At 33.3% G+C, this 20165-nt stretch overlaps 2 protein-coding genes across 3 annotated transcripts; one reads left to right on the forward strand and one right to left on the reverse strand.

Annotated features, from left to right (window-relative positions):
* Positions 1-2783: 2783 nt before the first annotated feature.
* Positions 2784-9058, reverse strand: LOC148601597 (uncharacterized). Of its 2 annotated transcripts, none has more exons than XM_088555854.1 (3): positions 9010-9058; positions 5441-5548; positions 2784-3798 (listed from the first exon to the last, which is right to left on the reverse strand). In XM_088555854.1, the coding sequence occupies exons 2-3, from the start codon at positions 5526-5528 to the stop codon at positions 3173-3175; spliced, it is 714 nt and encodes a 237-aa protein (XP_088411980.1). In that variant the 5' UTR covers positions 5529-5548; positions 9010-9058; the 3' UTR covers positions 2784-3172. The 2 variants fall into 2 exon arrangements, with proteins under 2 accessions (XP_088411980.1, XP_088411979.1); XM_088555853.1 differs by having other exon boundaries at positions 8988-9044.
* A 2262-nt stretch (positions 9059-11320) lies between these two features.
* LOC148601598 (60S ribosome subunit biogenesis protein NIP7 homolog) lies at positions 11321-18945 on the forward strand. Its single transcript, XM_088555952.1, has 5 exons — positions 11321-11459; positions 15125-15211; positions 15765-15903; positions 17661-17801; positions 18818-18945. The coding sequence occupies exons 1-5, from the start codon at positions 11404-11406 to the stop codon at positions 18935-18937; spliced, it is 543 nt and encodes a 180-aa protein (XP_088412078.1). The 5' UTR covers positions 11321-11403; the 3' UTR covers positions 18938-18945.
* The last annotated feature ends 1220 nt before the right edge of the window (positions 18946-20165 follow it).

Below are 20165 nucleotides of genomic sequence, written 5' to 3' on the forward strand. Positions count from 1 at the left end.
GAAACACGCATGTCAAAAACGCAACTGCATTGTGTTTTCAATCAAGAAAGTCTCCTCTTTTTGTCAGAAGGATCACTATTTGAACTCTGCTTGACTGGATATGCTGAGATCATTTTCGTTGGAATGTTAAAAAATTTACAGTTTTCTGCCTTTGAAATTTTCATACGCATCTCAATGAAATTAGAACTGTATCTCCGAATTACCCTAGTATCACAATGCCTACAGAATAAACAATTTCAACGTATAAAGTGGCAAAAAAAATTAGTCCCACCCCTAAAGCGAGATTTCCAAACACTATAAACTGTAAGAAGTGCCTGTACTAAGTAGGGGCCATTGCCATACCAGCTTCTCCGGTGGTGTAATATCTAGTTTACCAGAATTATTTTGGAATCGGCTTGATTATGATTCGGATTAGTGTTAGGTAATTTTGTTGTCATCCTATTTGTAAGAACAAAGAATAAACAAAAAAAAAACGCGAGAACATTAACAACAAACATGAGCAAGAATATAATTGAATTTAAAAACATCAGGACATGTCCCAACGGTTTGGTAAATTTCAATTTCATATGCTTCACTAACCAATACGTCCATGTCATGTACGGTATGATTCGCAAAAAAGCTCCACATTCATATCGGCCGACATTCGTTTACTTTTTATATTTGTTTATGTATTGTGATCGGGGGCCAGTCGATGTATGCAGCGTCCAGACCTTTTTCTGGGATTCGGGTCTCTCTCTCAAATCTTTCACGCAGACGTGATGGAAAAACTAATTATATCAGTAAAAAAATGCTTTAAAATAACCAAAAGAAAGTGTGGTTCAAAAACAAACTTCTGTCAAATGCAAAAAAAAAATTACAATTTAAAGATTATATGCAGAGGGAAAACCATTTTAAGGCTTTTGTGGGGAAATGGTTTAATTTTTTCTTTATTTTTCGTCTTTTTTCGATCACAATATGGCTGTAATACACAATAGATTAATTTCATTGCGTCATAGCCTCCAAATCAGTCAATGTAATGTATACTTTTAGTGAAAAAATTGCCATCCCTTCCTTAAAAAAAAAGACATTAACATGAACCAAAATGCTAATTTTACCATATAAACAGAGTTAAAAAGACATTTTGGGCACTATTGCTTTGGATATCGATGTATCCAACATATCTGCTCTTTCCAGGTGCAAAATTTTCAGTTTTAGGATGACAATAAACACCTTTAACCTTATCTTTAATATTGACTAAAAATCCAAACAATCTATAAAAATTAATTCAGTACATAAGTACTTTGATTACACTTGTAAAGGCTTATCTGCATAATCTCTGTATACATTTGAATGTACAAGTGTAATTTGATATCAACTCAAAGAAGTTTTATGTTCATCACCACACTTGTATTGACCAATATGAAGTGACAATTTTACAGGTGAGACAAATATCTTCAGTTAGATTTCACATCATACTGATAGAAATCCCATCCAACTTGATGACAACTGGAATTTACTCAGGTTGCACTGGTTTACCCTTCTGAAGCACCTAATGCCAATCTTTCTCTTTTTTTTATTTGGTTCATATCGCATGTGCTTTATTTTTTTGTATTTTTTGTATTTATTTTTTTTTTGGGGGGGGGCTGTCTTCTTATTATCAGCTTGTATAATTTATATGTACATGTAATTGTGTAAACATATCATTTCTGTTTCCTGTTTTATTTGTCAACTTTCCTTTCATCTGTGGCAATTCATATCACAACTCGTATAATTGGCCAGAGCTTGCCGTAATTACCCAGACTTTTTGTATCGCGCTAGACTACTTACAATTCGGCTTTTGGAACAGGGTTATCTCGCTACAAGATTGAAGTCATCATTACAGAAGTTTAATGGTCGTCATCATGAATTCGTTGATCGTTACAGTTTATCCATCAGCACCATGAAAACTGATTTATTCAGTGTGCAATAGTTTTCATTTCCTCTTTCGTCTACCCTGGACCTGACTTTTATGAGCAACTCAACAGGTGTTTCTAGAAATGCTGAGGATGCTTACCCTACCGGTGCTGCTGGACCATGCTCCCAGTTTTTAGTGGAGTCTGAGTTGCTCATTTACTTTTGTTACTATGTATGTATCATTTTAGTCCCTTTATGTTCTTTGTCATATTTGTCTGTTTTCCATGTCTGGTCTTAGTCCCTGGATTACATACTTTTGATTTCAGCTAGAATATTGGTTCCCTTCATTACTCTTTCAATTTGGCTGTGCACTTGGATTTCAAAGTCTCCGTTTCTGATGCTTCGATATTTGTTACCAAATATCACTAGACGTATTATGCTCATATTTAACATAGGCGGATGGAAAAGGTCTCCTTACGAAATAGATTTTTATGTGTAAGTTTTTGTAGAAATCAGACAGAATGGGAAAAAATTAGAAACATGCATATCAAAAACCCATCAATCTGACAAAATAGTTTCACTCAAGGATGCATTCTCTATTTAAAAAGATCATTATTTTATCTATGTATGACTTGATTCGCTCAGAAATTTTCCAATAGAATTTTAAAACAATGGGGTTTTTGACAAGAATTATCTGCCCTTGAAATGTTCATTTTCAGTGCATTTCAATGAATATTTAACCCAATTTAACAATTTAATTTGACTTTTTCCTTCTGATGGTGAAAATAATCAAATTAAACTTTCAAAATGGTGAGTTTTTCCATACCATGTTTCACCTGTTGCCTGATTTTTAAAGAGACTGACACTTACCAAAGTGTTGAATCTTATGTATAAAATGAAAAATACTCAGATAGCCAGGAAGCAATGTTATTCTATTGATATAAAAACAAAGTTAACTAACAAGTTAATATGATGCATGTTTTGTTTACATTTTATTTGTTTTATGCCATATAAAAAGTGACCCACCATTCCAAGTGTCAACCATGTTGATGGCTTAAAATTTCTTGGGTTTTTCCGTTTGGAAATGAAAATTAAAGAGAATATTATTCGCAGCATAAAACGGAGGTTTTAACAGCAATGAATACTTCCTATTAACTGATAAGACAGAAATAAGGAACAAACAGTTTTGTCTTTATATAAATCTATAAAGATATTGTCATGTCTGAACTTAGCTCCCTTCCAAGAAAATGACGAAAAGTTTTAACATGCATTGTCTTAGTCCTTAGTATTACTTTAAGATCTATTTGTCTGTTGTTTTTGTTCCATACAAATCTATTCTAAATCCTCCTCTTCTTGCTAAGGCAATTTCCTCTTTAATGACAGCCAATGGGTCATAGCTACGAACAGCAGCATGCATTTCTTCAATCTCTGCTTTCAATTTCTCCTGCTTTCTTTTCACTTTCCTCAACTTAAATTTTCTAAACACATACTTCATACGCTTACGGAATTTTTCAAGTTTATGTCTGTTCATTTTCCTTGCTCTTATTCTTAAAATACGCATTTCATACCTTTTCCTTCTTTTAGCAAGCATTTCTGGTTTATCAGTTCCAGGGCATTCTCTTCCAATGTCTAGATCATTGAAAAATTGCATTGTGGGTAAAATAAAATTCACATCGAATTTAGCTGAATCTGGACACTCATAAAAATCAACAGTACTATTCACAATGTCAAAGATTTCCATATGTGGCTTTGTCTTAGAAGGACACTGGTACTCGGACTTCATTTCTGACTTCAATAAATAAGGGGAGACAACAGACAGTCTAGGGAATTGGTTGATCAAATTATTGGTTGTCTCTCTTTGAATGTCATATATTTTAACATTAGATACTGGAGGAAGCGAGTTGCTTGTGGTATATCTTGGTGTACCTGCAGGAATATATACAATACATATCAACATTCACTTTCGGTCAAATTAAAAAGATATGTGTGTTTCCTATTACCCTACCCACCTAATTTTTTTCAGCTAAAAATAGTGTTCACTCAAGATTTTTGCTATATCTCAATGACCACTGTTTAAACTAGAATATTTCTGCGATATAAACTCAATATTATAAAATATATTGAAATAAAAAATAAAAAATTGTTTGCCTAATTTAATATCACATGTGACAAGGATAAAAGTATTCTAAATATCCAGTGTTCAATCTCCTTCAACGAGTAATCAAGGGAACTGAGATTCTAGCAGAAATCAAGAAAATGTAATAAAGAGACAAAGACTAGACATGGAAAACAGACAAACACAACTAAAAAACATAAAATAACCAAAATAATATGTACAAAGTAACAAAAGTAAATGAGCAACTCAGACTCCTCTAAAAACTGGGAGCATGGAGCAGGTGCACAGGGTGGGTTAGCGTCCTCTGTTTTTCTAGGAACACCTGCTCATAAAAAGTCAGGTCCAGGGTAGATGAAAGGAAAGGAAAACTATGACATATTGAACAAATCAAAAAGATGTAAACATTACAATGAATAACTTTGCCTCTAGAGTAAAATAATAACTACAGTGGAACCTGTCTAAACCAGTCATTTTTAGTCTCTTAATATAAGTGTATTTTGAACCTTGAAAAACCAAACATTTAAAGTCCAAAAGGGGATCATTTAAAGCAGGTTTCACTGTACAAATTCAAATTTGGTATACCTCCCACTGCTGATATAAATGGTTGATCCTTTAACCTATGATTGACTCTTAATACTCATGACCATAATTGTCAATACTGGGTCAACAGGTCTACGGTTTTTGAGTCAAAATTGACAAGGCTTTTCTTTGCAGAGAATGAAAATTAAATAGTACTCTTACTGTAAACCATGAAATTTTAAGACAGTTTTATTTTTGTGCCAAGATCCCTAACCTAAAACTTCAACAGTATAATACAATTTGATGAATGATGGCGTCTTTAAAACTGTGCGACAGCAGATTTATAGCAGAAACTACTTAAAAAAACATGGCATGAAAATTATTTTGCCTTTCTTAAATGGGAAATCCCTCAAGTGTATGATAAAATCCCATAACACAAGAACATGACATTGAAAATTTATAAAACTAACAAGGGAGCTAACATGAATATAAATAAACAATTCATCAAAGTTTCACAGAAATTGTTGGGAGTAAGTTTTTGTTAAAAAAAAGGAAAATATCATATTTTTGTTTAAACACAGTCCAATAATTTGAAAATTCACAAAAATTTAAAGGAGGATTACATCAATAGAAAAACATCAATGAGATGATCAGATCAGACAACTGTCAACCATCATGGTCAGGTGACACACTCTTAAAAAGAAGGACTGTGAAGACAAATAATGGTTCTGTAAAATAAAACATTTGTTGACTGTTCATTCAGGGAACCTTGAATTTATTACCCCACAATGCTATCTACATGTATTTCCAGACAACAGTAGGTACATGTACCTAAGAGAAATAAACTAATTTTCTGTTCCCTCATGGAGAATGACCATTCAACAAACATGACAAATGTATATTGAAAGAGTATGTAAATGTACATTTACTTACAAGATAAGTTGATGAGCCTGCGAGGTAGCCATGATACACTTTGAGATATCTTAAACATTAAGGGATGACAAACTCTGTGAAGTGCCATTGTTTAACAACGGCTAAAACCTGGAAAGAAATTATGATACTACATGAAATACTACTTTAAGATAATTATCTTCACCAAAATTAACTCTAAGTGCATATTCTAGCACATATAGGAAAGGCTGAATGTAAATGTAAGCATGAAAACAACTGGAGACACACTGTTCAACAATAAAGTCTGAAAAATCAAGTAATTATTAACTGTAGCTGGGCATTCCACTTATCTATAAATCTAAATATATTGTTTATTGTAACACATTATGTGAAGATACAAATACATTGTATAATATGTCACAGTAAACACTCAGTTTTTAAAGAGCAGAGCATGTGTGATGACATTATAATTAGCTGACAGTACATGCACATAATACATTTTTTGTTAAAAGTTCACCAGAGCTGATATTGTCTATTATTAATTGTACCAAATCTAAATAAAGTTTCCATATTCATATAATTGTAGGCTCAACAAGAACTCCTCCAACAAATCATAATTAAAAAATTTTAAAAAAATTTTAACTCTGACCGGAGTCTAATTTCTGTTCAACCCAAATTAATTGAATAAATATATTAATGTCCAATGGGGGAAGGTGTCATAAAATGTTTTGCTATCAAAATAAAGTCCTGATCCTTATCCTGTGACACAGAGTGATGTTAGAGTCAATCTATAAATGGTCATGAGGAAGTCTGTGCAAATATGCAAACATGTAAGTTAAAATTTAAGATGGTGGTAGTATACATGTACATGAACAATATACATACATGTATATACATGTAGGTACAGCTGTAATTTTTTTATACAGTCAAGAATCCCAAATTTTGATTCAAAACTACCAATATATTGTACATTTTTTGCAACCAAACATTGTACAGAAAAAGCGATCCTAAGAGCTGCATGTTGGCAGCTATATGTATCCCCAATCTTGATTTGATGGTTGCGAAACAATTTTCAGTCTTTACAAAATATCTTGAGCAGTGGTTTCAAATTACAGGGACTGGTCACTCCTAACTAAGTCTGTATAATGTGTAAAAATAACTGAGCCTCCCTGCTCCTTATACTGGTTAAACTTAAAGCCTTTATGATTTACATTTGACATATGCATACTGGGAAGGGGGGGAATTATTCAGGAACTCCCACAAGGAAAATTAATGGCATTGTTCAACTTCTAACTGCTTACAATATATTAAGTATTTCAAACTCATTATTATGTAATAAAAATTTTATCATTCTAAAGAAGCTTCTTTAATCTTTTAATTGGTATTGCCAAATTGCCAAGTCCTGAATTGCCGACTCCCAGTTTGCCGGGTCCAAACTACTGATGCCCAAATTGCTGAGTTTTCCTATTTTGGTTCTCAAAACCGAATCCAAGTGCCAAACCCATTCCCAAATTGCCAACTCCTTTTGATTTCGTTTATTTAAAACAATAGCTACTAGTATTACCCTATTCCAGTCCATTCCTTCAAAATTCTCAACAACTAACATAGTGGAGGACTGTATAGGATTCAACTAGCCCAAAGCAAGAAAAGTACACATCATTTCACTAGCCCAAATCAAATTTTACTAGCCCTGGGCATCGGGCTAGTGGCTAAAGGCAAACACTACTATTCTGGGGCCAATATAATAAAACAAATATTCGTCCCTGCCCAACTTTGTAAAAAGGGAAGATATACCTGAATACCTATTACATAAATCCCGCAATGTAGAATTTATACATTTTATTGCATTTTATTTTTATAATGAAGTGATTAAATAAAATGATAAATACTTTTGCTGCTAAAAACATATTTCTGATTAAGAAATATTTTCAATTGTAATGGCAACATGCCACAACAGACTGTCGGCAATACATTTCATATTCGTTCATGGCGTTAGTCAAGGGTATCTCACCTTGGGCTTCACCGATAGTAAAAAGATTCAATAATTGCTCAACCAGCGATTAAAACCTATTGAGAAATTTTGTATCAATGAAGATTTTTTTAAACAAGAAGCATGCTAACAATACATGTACATGTACAAGTATATGCTTCAAAAAAAAAGATTAAATGATATTTAATTGATTAATTTAAGCAAATATAAATTAATTCACTATTTATTAACTATGACAAAGAGGTAAAATGATGATAAATACAAGTAAAAAAAATCTGAACGATCAAAAACAAATATGATCTATAGTGAAGAAAAGCAGGAAGGTTAATCCAGTACACAATGGTTACTATTATTCGAAAGATAAAAGAAATGCTGCTGGTATGCAATACTGGAAATGTACTGTTCGGGACGAGCCCATACAACAGATGCAGATGGACTTATACTAAACCACTGACCATGACTGTGAACCAGACAAGGAAGCTACACAACATGTACCATATCAGCTAAGGTGAAAGCCAACCTTTGTCAGAAAGCAGAAGAAAATTCTACACTGCTTATGAAATCAGAAATATTCGGCAATCTGGGAATTGGCCAATTGGACTCTTCAATCTGGGAATTGGCCAATTGGACTCGGCAATCTGGGTATTGGCCAATTGGACTCAGCATACTGGGAATCAGCAATTAACGATTTCGCAATCTTGTACTATTTTGTAAATTCATATGATTAAACAAACAGAAAGACACAACGATCAACAGCTTACTGGCTTATTCATGTAGTTTAAGAAAATGAAAATTTTGATAATTCTTTCTCACGACATACAATGGAAGTACATGCACATTCATTTAGTCATCATTTTGTTGTTATTCAAAGCACACTTATTAAAAATTGCTGTTGCCATTCAGCAGATTTTTCTTTTTCATTTGATTTTAATTTCATTTTTAAATAAATGCAATAATTTTCACAAATGTTCAATAGCAAATCATACTTTATGAACCTTTTAAATTTTGAATTGGAAAATATTTATATTCCTCTTATTTTATATAAATAAAAAAATATATATGTTGCTATTCTACAATCTTTTATATTTGAGACACCACTCATCAAAATCCATCCAGTGTTTTTACCAACACCCTTAGCTAAGTTACCCTGGCTACTTTCAACAAAAAAATTGAGAAAATTGGCTAATATACGGCCAAACTGCAAATGCGGTGTTCTATATAGATTATTACAAATGACTTCTCCCTCTATTCTAATGTACACTCCCTGTCTAGATCACCGACTCAGACTAGAGGGATAAACTTAAAAAACTACAACAGAGCCTCCAAGTTTTGAGATTTTTACAACATTTATACATCAATAAATCACAACACGTAGATTGGTATTATACTTCAAGCTTCTCTGTTTAACAGAGTTCAATCTAATTCTATGATAAATTTTACTAAACTCTGTTTGAAAAATTACTACTTCTCCCTGTACAGGAGGGAGAAGTGAGCTAAAACAAAGAGAAATTAATGCTTTCTTCCTGTAGATTAGGCCCTGCTTAAAATAAACAGTGACCATGTGCATCCGAAGTAACAGTATCGAAAAGTAATTATGACCTTTCAAGCGAGAATGTCTTACATAGGCGCAGACATCTTGGAATTCAAGATTCGCACTAATTAGCGACAAGATATGACAAGAAGCGTCAAGAAGGCTAACGCGACAACTTAATGTTTCTTATTCATACATTAAACAAATGTTGTCAGAAAACTATAAATGATGTCTACTAAAAGTTCTCATGAGCTTTTATAACCAGGGTATATCGAGTATCGAGTGTTTCCCTTGTCCAATCCTATCTGTTTCTAAGACTAGATTAACACCGATTGTTTCAGATGACATACTGTAAAAAAGGACCAGCATTACAGCATTATTTAAAGTCAGCAAGACAAGTACAACAAACAGAGATGTTTTGAACTGACGAAACAATGTTCAGTATGCATGACATATATAAAAGACATAAATAAACGCTGCAGTTAGGGAACCACATGCATACAAACTAGAAGCACTAAAGGCTAAAAACCACTAATTCCACTTCCCATAGGCTTCTACTATGCTAATTAACAATATTCAATGGCTTCTCTGGACTTTACCTTAACTTTAACCTGCAGAGGACTATATATCAGCATGATTCTACATATGTCAGCTCACAATCCTCAGAATGGCATGTGGGGTTAGCAGACTTGCAGTGCAGTACTGGTCACCGGAAGTGAAGTGTCTATAAATAGCATGGGAAATCCCAGTGTTTCCACAAGATAGGGGTATATTTAGAAATCATTATGGAGATTAGGCTTCACATCACAAGAAGCAAAATGCACCTATAAAATGTACAGAAATGTTTTTCCTTTCAGAAACTGTTTAAATTTTTTAAATGAGATGAGAGCTTTTTTCACAGCACTATGAGGAACAGGGGTAATTTCTGCGTAGGATTATTTTTGCGTACGTTCTAAATGCTCATTGGTTGAATTGGTGGTCTGTAACCTAAAGCAAAAATCAAGGATTTTTTGTAAAGCAGTCTACCATAAAAATCCTTGCATTTTTTTAAGGTTAAATTAAGCTGTTTTTTTTTATCTTATGCAGTTTTACCATATATAGTTTTACTGATATTATTAACAAAAATGACGGATTTTCGATTCAAATTTTTCATAGACCTGGTTTACTTGTGGTTCCATAGTCTATATTTGTTTTCAATAAGGGATACTCGGTTGTATTTCAGATAGTTTTGTCAAATGATTCTGAACTTATATCTATATTCTTAAAGCTTCTGAACTTTTTTCTTTTAATTTCAGGGTTTCAGGTATATTATTATGATTGTGCTGATCGTTTTATGACAGTCATTTTATTACACCATTAGCAACATTCGAGGTCTCTAGTTTTTTGGATTGGGTTGGTCAGAGTTTCGACTAGTAATGAGCCTTTAAAGCTTTCTTATATAACAAGTTGACACCTAAATATATAGAATTATCCAATTGCAAATCAAAAGTATCTAACAAATCTGGAATAAATCTCTTTTGATTCATTCAAAACAATCGTAGTTTAGATCTCATATCACATAATTATAATTAGTGTCATACATTGAATAGTCCTTTGTCATATTTACCAAATGCAAGCCATTTTAGCAAGTTTTTGGAATGGTCATTGCCCACTTTCACACGACAACCTGGTTGGCGGTCTCATTGGGGAAATGAAAAAAAGTTACATCTTGGAAACATATTATTAAACTATCATTTACACTTCGGTAAGTACCAGAATGGTTTGAAATAAATTATAAATATATATATCTAAAATTATCCAAGTACTTACCGCAGATCTAAAAAATTGAATATATGAATTTTAAGTCTACTCACCGTCTGTCATTGCACCAATGTAACAGTAAACAAGTACAATCTTGAAAAAGAAAGTCAAAGTCGGGAATATGAAAAAGGACTAATGAATGTATATGAAAATTCTTTACCGAGTCATTCATATTTAGTTGTCTATAAAATAATATGTATTATAGGCATGTTACCCATCTTACAGTTTTATTTTTTATTTTTATGATATATTTTGTCACGGTAAAGTGGCCTATTTGTTTATTTATTTATCCATTCATCCACTATCCATCCATTTTCTTTCTCTCATCTTTTTGGACGTTCATTGACTACTCTTGTCGCTTATTAGTGAGACTTGAACATTAGGATGCTGCTAAAATTAATGTTAATATTCGAAATTAAATGGAAGAAAAACGGGAAATGTTTCTAATCACAGACTATCCTTGAAATATAGAGTATGTTGCAGACAAACAGTCTATCATCTCAACCTTTTTTTTTAAATTTTGAATTTATTCCAATATTTTTTTTATAACATTTGTTACATTAGCTAACCGTTTTACACGAAAGTCAATACATCCAGTTATTAGCATTACCTATTTAAACAGGAAGCACATGGGTTTATTTACCATTTCATAGCTCAGAACATTCCCTGCTCAGAACACCAAATATGCGTCCACTAACAGACGATGAAGTAAAGACCTTCTTCGAGAAACTTTCTAGATAGTTAGTTTGCTGTTTCATTTCAACTACCTTAATTCTGTCAATCGATGTCTGTTTATATATGTTATGACTTCTGTAAATTAAGACCTTTTTTACATGGCATGGGTAGCTGCCAGCTGGAACCATACTCTTTAAGTTGGGGTTAATATTTTTATGAGGCCAGTAGCCAGCTAGGCTACTATACTTTGAAATTAATTAGCCCAGACAATAAGTCAGTAGCCCAAACTTTTGGGCTAAAAGTAAAGGTGAACTATCCACATAAAATGACACAATGTGCACTGTAAGTGTCTTTGATATTGCCAAAAAATGCACAGTACTAGTAAGCTTGAGATGCTTTCTCCCTAATTTAATGCTTGCCAGGTTCTAGTTCGAATTTCCTCATTCTGTTCCAAAAGTGGAAGGAAATTAAGACTACTTCCCAGTTCCAGAATAGATTTACAATGCTTCGTGGATGCTTTTAATTGTCAAGGTCTGTGTCTGTCATGTTTTGATGCTTAAGGCTTTTTAATCACTTCGAATAAAGATAGCACAAAAAAATTCCAGGATATGTAGACTGTTTAATTGTGTAAAATTTTTATCACAGTGACAGTGCCCAAGTACTTTATCCCTGCACAGTCTTTTCCACCTGTCCCAAATCAGGAATTTCTGGCATGCCTGCCCTGTTGAATGAGGGTTTCCTTGCGGTTCATTAAAAACCAGTTGGTGGTTTTGGGCTGCCTTTTTCATCCTGGTGGAGTTGTTGTCTCCTTGAAATATTCACCATACCTATTCTCATTATACATGCTTGATTTTAAAGTAAACAGCAATTTAATTGAAGTAGGAGGGGATTTTTTTCACTGGCTGTCAGCTTCTAACAACATCCCTGGAGTCACTGTTTACAATAAATTTTACTCTTTACTCAACTACTTTTTAGTGACTCGCCACCTGGGTCAATACAGTTAAAAAAATAGTTGCTAAAGTAAAATTATGGTCAGCATTAAGGTCCTTTATTTTCCCAGATCATCTATGGTTCACAAAAAAAGAAAAAAATAGAAAGGACCTTAAGATCTAAGGTTCTGCAGCTAATTGCATGTTCACAGCCACTTAACTTAATCCATTTTGGGATTTGGCTCTGGAAATATTTTTTTGTTTTAACCACCACTCACGGATATCTCCATTGCGAAACCCCAAAAATGATTGCTATTAAATTGAGTTGGATGTAGAAATCCATCGATTCACCACTTCTGCTAACCCCTACATAAAGATAGCACTATCATATACTAATCATGAAAGACTCTTCCTTGGAAACTATTGAATTCTGTAGAACATCATTGTATCAAATTTTATGCAGATATTGGGATTTTCTAGTAGAAATTATTTTACTCTACTGGATACTATTGAATTATACAGTATGAGGCAGGTTTAACTTGTTAGAAGACAAAGTTCCAAATAAGGACCATATAACTATATAAACATACAAGTACGATCTGTATTTTGGTCTGTATTCTCAATCAGAACTTTTCCACTGTTCCAGCTACACTAAATTTTGAAATCTTGAAGACGTCTTTTGGGCTGTAATGTACATTTGTGTAACTTCCTGTCAGATGGAAATCAGGCTCTGTTTGTATGGTGTATTGACTATCATAATTAATGACTTCCTCCTCTGTGACACACACATGACAATCATAATCAATTTTCACACAAATACAAGTACATTTTGTACAAGTTGTATACATGTACATTTAAAAAATCTTATAAAATATATGTGAATATTTTAAATACCCACTACTGATAAAAAAAAAAATCCATCTTCAAAATAAAAAAGATTGTTCAAAGGAACATTTTGAATTGATCATACCGTATAGCGGGAAATTTTCGTGATGTTCTAATTTTCGCTATATTTGCAAGGTTCGGGAATCGTGAAAATGATCGCCAAATTTGAGTCCTGATATTTCACAGTTATCTCCCATAGACCGAATCTCCCAAAACATAGACAATCCTCCAGAATAGGTGATCAATTGGGATCAGACTGGTCTTCACAAATGTTCCAGTGAGCCAATGGACTATGGAAGTAGAGGGGCCGAAAAGAGTTGAGATAACAGGCATAGATGATAAAAGGCAAATTACAGGTACTTGATATTTATAAAAATCTCATATCAAATGAAATGTTCATTGTATAACATTATTATAACCATGTTTGTGACACATTTTCCACTACCTGTAATTGCTGTTCAAACAAACAAAGAAAAGAAACATAATGTCAGTAAATTCTCTGATCCTTACATGAATAGGTCGTAAATTCAGTGAACCGTAATTATAATCCCCTTGATGATTCCCGACATGCAGGACAAATAGTAAATTTTGATCACAGGTATTTAATCTATAACCTTAATTAACCTGATAACGATATGAAAATTTTGAATTGTTTTTGATTGACACAAATTGAAAATTAATTGAACTTGATTTTTCATCTACATTTGCCGCAACACTTTCAGGACACTCTCATTCCCCACAACTGATCTATGGTGGAAAAACTGACCTTTGTCACCCATAGTACAAGTTCCCAGAATCCTATGACATTACCCATTCCGAAAATCACTGGGCAAATGAGGACACTGATTCGGTACATAAAGAACATTATCCGTCCATATGTAAACAGTGTCAAAGACAACCTTGATTTACTGTTAGCCCAGAAAGTGCTTGTTGTATTTGACTGTTTCCAAGGACAAATCACTGAAAAGTTTTTGTCAACTCTTGAGAGTAGCCACTTGGTCTATGCCACAGTACCTCCGAATTGCACAGACAAGTTGCAACCTATGGACCTTTCAGTGAACAAGTGCACTAAGGACTTCCTTAAAAATGAATTCCAAACATGGTATGCAAATGAGGTCACGGCTAAAGTTGGTCAAGATTTGGAGAACATTAGCAGTGTGAAAGTGGATTTGTCACTCACCAACATGAAGCCCCTTGAAGCTAAATGGATTGTCAAGTTGTGTGACTATTTATCCACAAAGCCCAACATCATCAGAAATGGATTTAGTGCTGCCGGAATAGAGGGTTAACTTTCTAATGGAGATTTCATTTGTGCATTTTAATGTGTTAGTGCTACAATGTAGTTGTGATGAATAAATGTAACATGTTTTAATATTATGTCTTCATTAATTTATAAATATTTTACGACTAATTTATCAAGAAGAAAACAAATACAATGTACAAATACAAAATGCATACATGCAAAATCTGGACATTCTATAATATCCATTCCACAATGAATTAAAAAATTATAAAACTTCCAGGTCATTAACATATTTTACATCAATAAAAAACTTTGATAAACACGTTTTGCTAGCTAAGTTACATGCATATCAAGTGAAGGAATGAAGACATTGAGGTACAAAATTTATTTCCAACTAATTATGAACATGCGAAAATTAAAGTTAAAGATTGCGGAAAATTAATACCCCCCTTTATCAAGCATGTGACAAAATTTGCCAGCCGCGAAAATTACCCGCTATATGGTATGAATTACACAGGATCCTGTATGGCCTTCAGTGTTGGGGAAAGCTTATACTAAGTACATGTAGCAAACTTTCTGTATGATAAACCAATATAATGCGCAAATTATTTGACCGATATGTAACTAAAGAATGACATGATATTGTAATATTGTAATATTATTTGTTTTACAGTATTGGAGAGAATATAAAGTTACTAATAGACCGACCAGATGGAACATATTGCTTCAGATTACATAAGGATAGAGTATTCTATGTCAGGTACATGTAACTTTATAACTTCACTATAATTCCAAAACACTATTAGTTCAGTGCCATTGCATGTCAGTGTCACTGATGCCATGTGTAGTTTATTGAAAGCTAGGGACCGACACTTATAGTAGTCCGGTAGTCCTGTGCCTACCTAATTTGAGAGAGAACTATCTTGAAATTTTAATTAGTAGTCCTTTGGGCTCTCAAATTAATACTAAAAATTTTGTTATTGTTTAAGAAAAGACTGCAAAATAATTTTGAGGACTACCAAAATTATCTTTCAGAAAGTTCTGTGGGTTACCTAGTGAGAGAAGTTAGTGTCAAACCCTGAAAACTCTTCAACTTTTCCAAACACCATAGTTTCAAGGGAAGGGGTTTATTGACCTCACTGGATGACTTAGGGTGTAACTGGGAGTATCATTGACCACCTAAGACAATGTAGGGGTATTACATATGAAAATCACATAATTAGGACAGTAAATAAAAGAGGCCCTGTCTTCAGTTCAAATTTTTTTTTTTAGGTAGGAAGCTAGTGTAACAAAATTATTTATTTTTATTTTAGAGAAGATTTGATGAAGTTAGCAGGAAATGTTGCAAGGAAGGAGCTAATCAGCCTTGGCACATGTTTTGGAAAATTTACAGCCTCACAGAAATTTAAACTTCACATCACTGCTTTAGATTTTATAGCACCATATGCTAAAGTAAGTTTTATTTACAGAAATCTAAACTTCACATCACAGCTTTTGATTTCAAATGAGATATTATATACTGCAAAACATTTCTGTTCCTGTGATAGTATGTTGCTGTTGTCTGTGTGGTCATCTAACAACACTCCGTTCTACTTTCCGTTCAGATGACCTTAGTAGAATCCTTTGGGTTTTCGTTTGATTAATGCTTTCAAAGCTGAAATCTGATTGGTCGATGAGAAAGGTCATCAGAACAGGAAGTAGAATGGACTGTTGTTAAATCTAACATGCAGTGACTTAATGGAACAATTTGGGGATCTACTTTTAATTATTTTGTGAATTTCCATGCTACAATGATTGTTGTATAAGAATAAGTAATGACCCTCCCTTCCTTACAGGGATTCTTGTAGTATATCAGTTAGAATATGGAGTTAAGCAAAGCCCAGTGTTCATTATACCTGAACACAGATCTCAATCCGAGTACAGTCGACTCCACTCAATGGCATATCGCTTTATTGCATATTTCGGTTATTAGCATAATTTTCTCCTGCACAAAACCATTTCCTATTATTCTATTAGGGAAAAAATCGCTTATTTGCATAGGCCTTGGAGGTGCATTTCGGTTTATTGCATAGAGAATTTTGCCTCATCCAGGTAAAGACAGGTTTTCCCTAATTCTGTTTTAAGCCTTCGGGTCATAAATATGTCAATCATATTTATTGTTGTAAAAACTAGATTATCATCGATTAGGAGGTGTTAATAATGGATTAAAAACATAATTTACATAAAAGACAATATAAATGATTTCAAATTACATTAAATAAACAAGCACCTAGGTGAACAATGACTTCTGACGACATGCCAAACATCACCTTAAGATGCGGCTTGGGGTTCGGCTTGGGGTGTTTTTTGTCCCAATTTAAATTCTTCCAACTACAAATGATTATCAATGTAAATTTAATTTTCTTAATGAGCTGAACAGTTTTGAGTGAGCTTTGGTTACTAGGCATAAATATCATACGAAAATTAAAAGTCATTCATTCAGTACAATGTCTAATGAAATTCAACTACCCTAAGATGCCCCATACTATCCACACTTCATAGGAATATATCGAGGTCAATGACACGTTTAATACACAACTATCAGTGTACAATGGTGATTGAACAGAGGAATAAAAACACACAGACCATTTCAAAAGCCCACAAACTGCAAACATTGATGAATATTACACTGAATCCAGGCTGAAATATGAAATATGAAATATGGGATTTTCTTTCATAGAAAGGTCTGGAAATTACTTGACTATTTATAGATGAGAAACACGTGGTTTTTCTTATAAATACACACATCATAAAGAAGGTCAATAAACAAGACAAACACAATATATATTATTATTTATTGATAAAAGAACAATACAATGAGAAGGTCTATAACAATTAAATACCAGATCAGAAATGTTGAACTGTGATATCCCTGGTTGATCCACAGTATCGTCGTCTTACCTGAACTCACACTTCCGGTAAAATTGTAATTTCGGTTATAAGAATAGCCCGGTTATTTGCATAATTTTTACTGGCAAATAGGCTATGCAATTAAGCGGAATCCACTGTATGTCTTACTAGTGACTGAGCTGCTCTGTTGATACTGTAGGCTAATTCCAGACCCCACGTTGGTCTGAGAGCCTTTCTCCACCGTAACTGTTTGGAAGTATGTCAACTATAGAGTGACCAAACTGCTCATTTGCTGTACTGCTTTATATTCTTTATTTTAGTACAAGGTCTGGTTGAAGCCAAACGCTGAACAACAGTTTGTGTATGGGAACCACATAACTAAAGCTGGACTTGGCAGAATAACAGAAAATACACCTCAGTATCAAGGAGTCATTGTTTATAACATGAATGATCTCCCCTTGGTAAGTGTACTAATAAATACCCCTTGAAATCAAGGAGAAATTGCTCATAACATAAATGATCTCCCCTTGGTAGGCATACTTAGAAAATATTCTTCAGTATTATATCAGGAAGTCCTAATATATCTGTGTGACTTCGAATATTTTCTCTTGATATTTCTTTAGTAATAGTTTTTTTACATTTGTCTGATTAAGAACATTGAAAATGTGCATGGAATGGTTGCATAATAAAATTGATTATTTTAGAGAGGGATTACACACCACCACTGGCATTTTTAGCATATATGTATTTTTTTTTCGACTCGAAGTAAATACATTTTTGTATCTTTTAACACTACTAGACAAAATAATGACTGACATGACCATCCACAGTCGTTTTTTGACTGATAAACACAAAATGTCTCAATCAATGCATTATCTGTATGTAAGAAATACATTTTGTCTACCACAACGGTAAAAAATGTGGCATCAGTCATTTGTTGTCAATCTAAATCAAATTATATGTTTATATAGACATTATTGACTATGTCAACACTTCTTTGGTTTAATTAGTCAAAAAATGTCGATGTCAACGTTTTTTTGGGTTGGTTTAGACAAAAAATGTCTACATCAACACTTTTTGCCTTGTTCTAGACAAAATGTGTCCATCTAAATGGACAAGAACGTTGTGTTAGACATTTTGTGTCCTTTTCAATACTAAATTTACTTTGATGTTTTAAGACAACTTATTTTTGAGTTGAGTTAGACAAATTGTGTTTCAAATGAACATTTTAAGTCTTGATGTGGTCAAAATGTGACTAAATAAAACAAAGTGAGTGTTTAAGTAGCCATTATTTGTTTTCATCAGTTACATTTTGACTGTGCATGGTCACTACAGTAATTATTTCAGTCAGCAGTGTAAATTGGTAGTTTACACACCCATCGTAAAATGAAAATATACTCATGACTACCAAGATATACATACAATGTCAAAATTATAGTCATTGGTATTTATTAAGTTTTTCTATGATTATTTTCAGGGTTTTGGAGTGGCAGCTAAAACAACGCAGGAGTGTCGTAGGGCTGATCCAATGTCAATAGTGACTTTTCATCAGGCTGATATTGGAGAGTATATCAGATCAGAAGAAAAATTATTATAGCATTCAAATTTGTGTTGTTTTTAATGGGGCTATGTTTGCACTGTGTACAATTGTCTGTCTCATTGGCAGGAGAGGGTGCTGTGGTTTGAAGGCCATGTGAGGTATTGCCATCACTTTGCGTTGGTTGCCGTCATCCGTCGTCGGTTGTCGTCTGCTAACAATTTTTCAAAAATCTTCTCTGAAACTACTGAGCAGAATTATATGAAACTTTGCACATACGTTCCTTAGGGTATCTTGCACAAAAGTTATGTTTAGATTTTTGATCCGTATAAAACATGGCTGCCGTTACTAAAAATAGAAGACAGGAGTCAGACAGTAGTTTTTCACATATATCTCACAAACCATTAGGTTTAGCCAAATTCTGACTTAGGATGATAGTGTTCAGCATGATGAGATCTATCTGTGGTCAAATTTTCATTTGAATCTGTTAAGCCATGTAATGGTCCTTATGATAAGTCCTACTAAAGTCTTCTTGAGTCAGAATTGTTAAGACAACTTCTTGTTAAATTTATTGCCATTGAAAGACAAAATTTTCACCAAGTGTGCAATTCAGGCTCCTGGGAGCCTCTTTTTTTTAATTTCAGGCTTAGAACACACCTATAATACCCCTTTCATACCCCTTTATTTATATTGCAATCACCTTGTCCATCCACTACAATTTTCTGTAACAGATTTCCAAGCATGAATTTGAGGGAATTTTTAAATATTTGTAATACTTCTTTTGCATGATGACTTGTATGGTGTCTACCCTTTCCAGGTTCCTTGCTTATCAACTTCCAGTTTACCTTTCCACTTAATTTGATAGAAATTGTTAAGATGGAGTATTCTTAGCATGATACGGAATGCAATATCTAGTGAAACGATCCTGCATCTGCCCCTGTGTTTGTCATTATTATTATGTGATGATACGATGAAAGCTCCTTAGGTTTGGACTACACTTAAAATAATGTTTGTTTCCCCATGACCAATATTAGCACCTCGATTATGTAGGCATAGAAAATATTGTTTTCCCCAAAGTTCTGTAAAAAACCGTGATCATAGAAGTAAAAAATGTTATTTTGAAATTTTTTTTAAAAATCTGGTCAGAAAATGGCAATAAAATTATTTGAAAAGGCAAAATTTTTATGGGTGGGTAGGGTAAACGGAAACAAACTTGAATTTTAATATTGGCCTTGGGGAATATTCAAAAGAAGAACTAATGAAATGAATGAAGATGCTTTGACTTGTG

This window comes from Perna viridis, chromosome 12 (assembly GCF_037379345.1).
Source record: "Perna viridis isolate PV_CMFRI_1.1 ecotype Kerala chromosome 12, ASM3737934v1, whole genome shotgun sequence".
Classification (NCBI taxonomy): domain Eukaryota; kingdom Metazoa; phylum Mollusca; class Bivalvia; order Mytilida; family Mytilidae; genus Perna; species Perna viridis.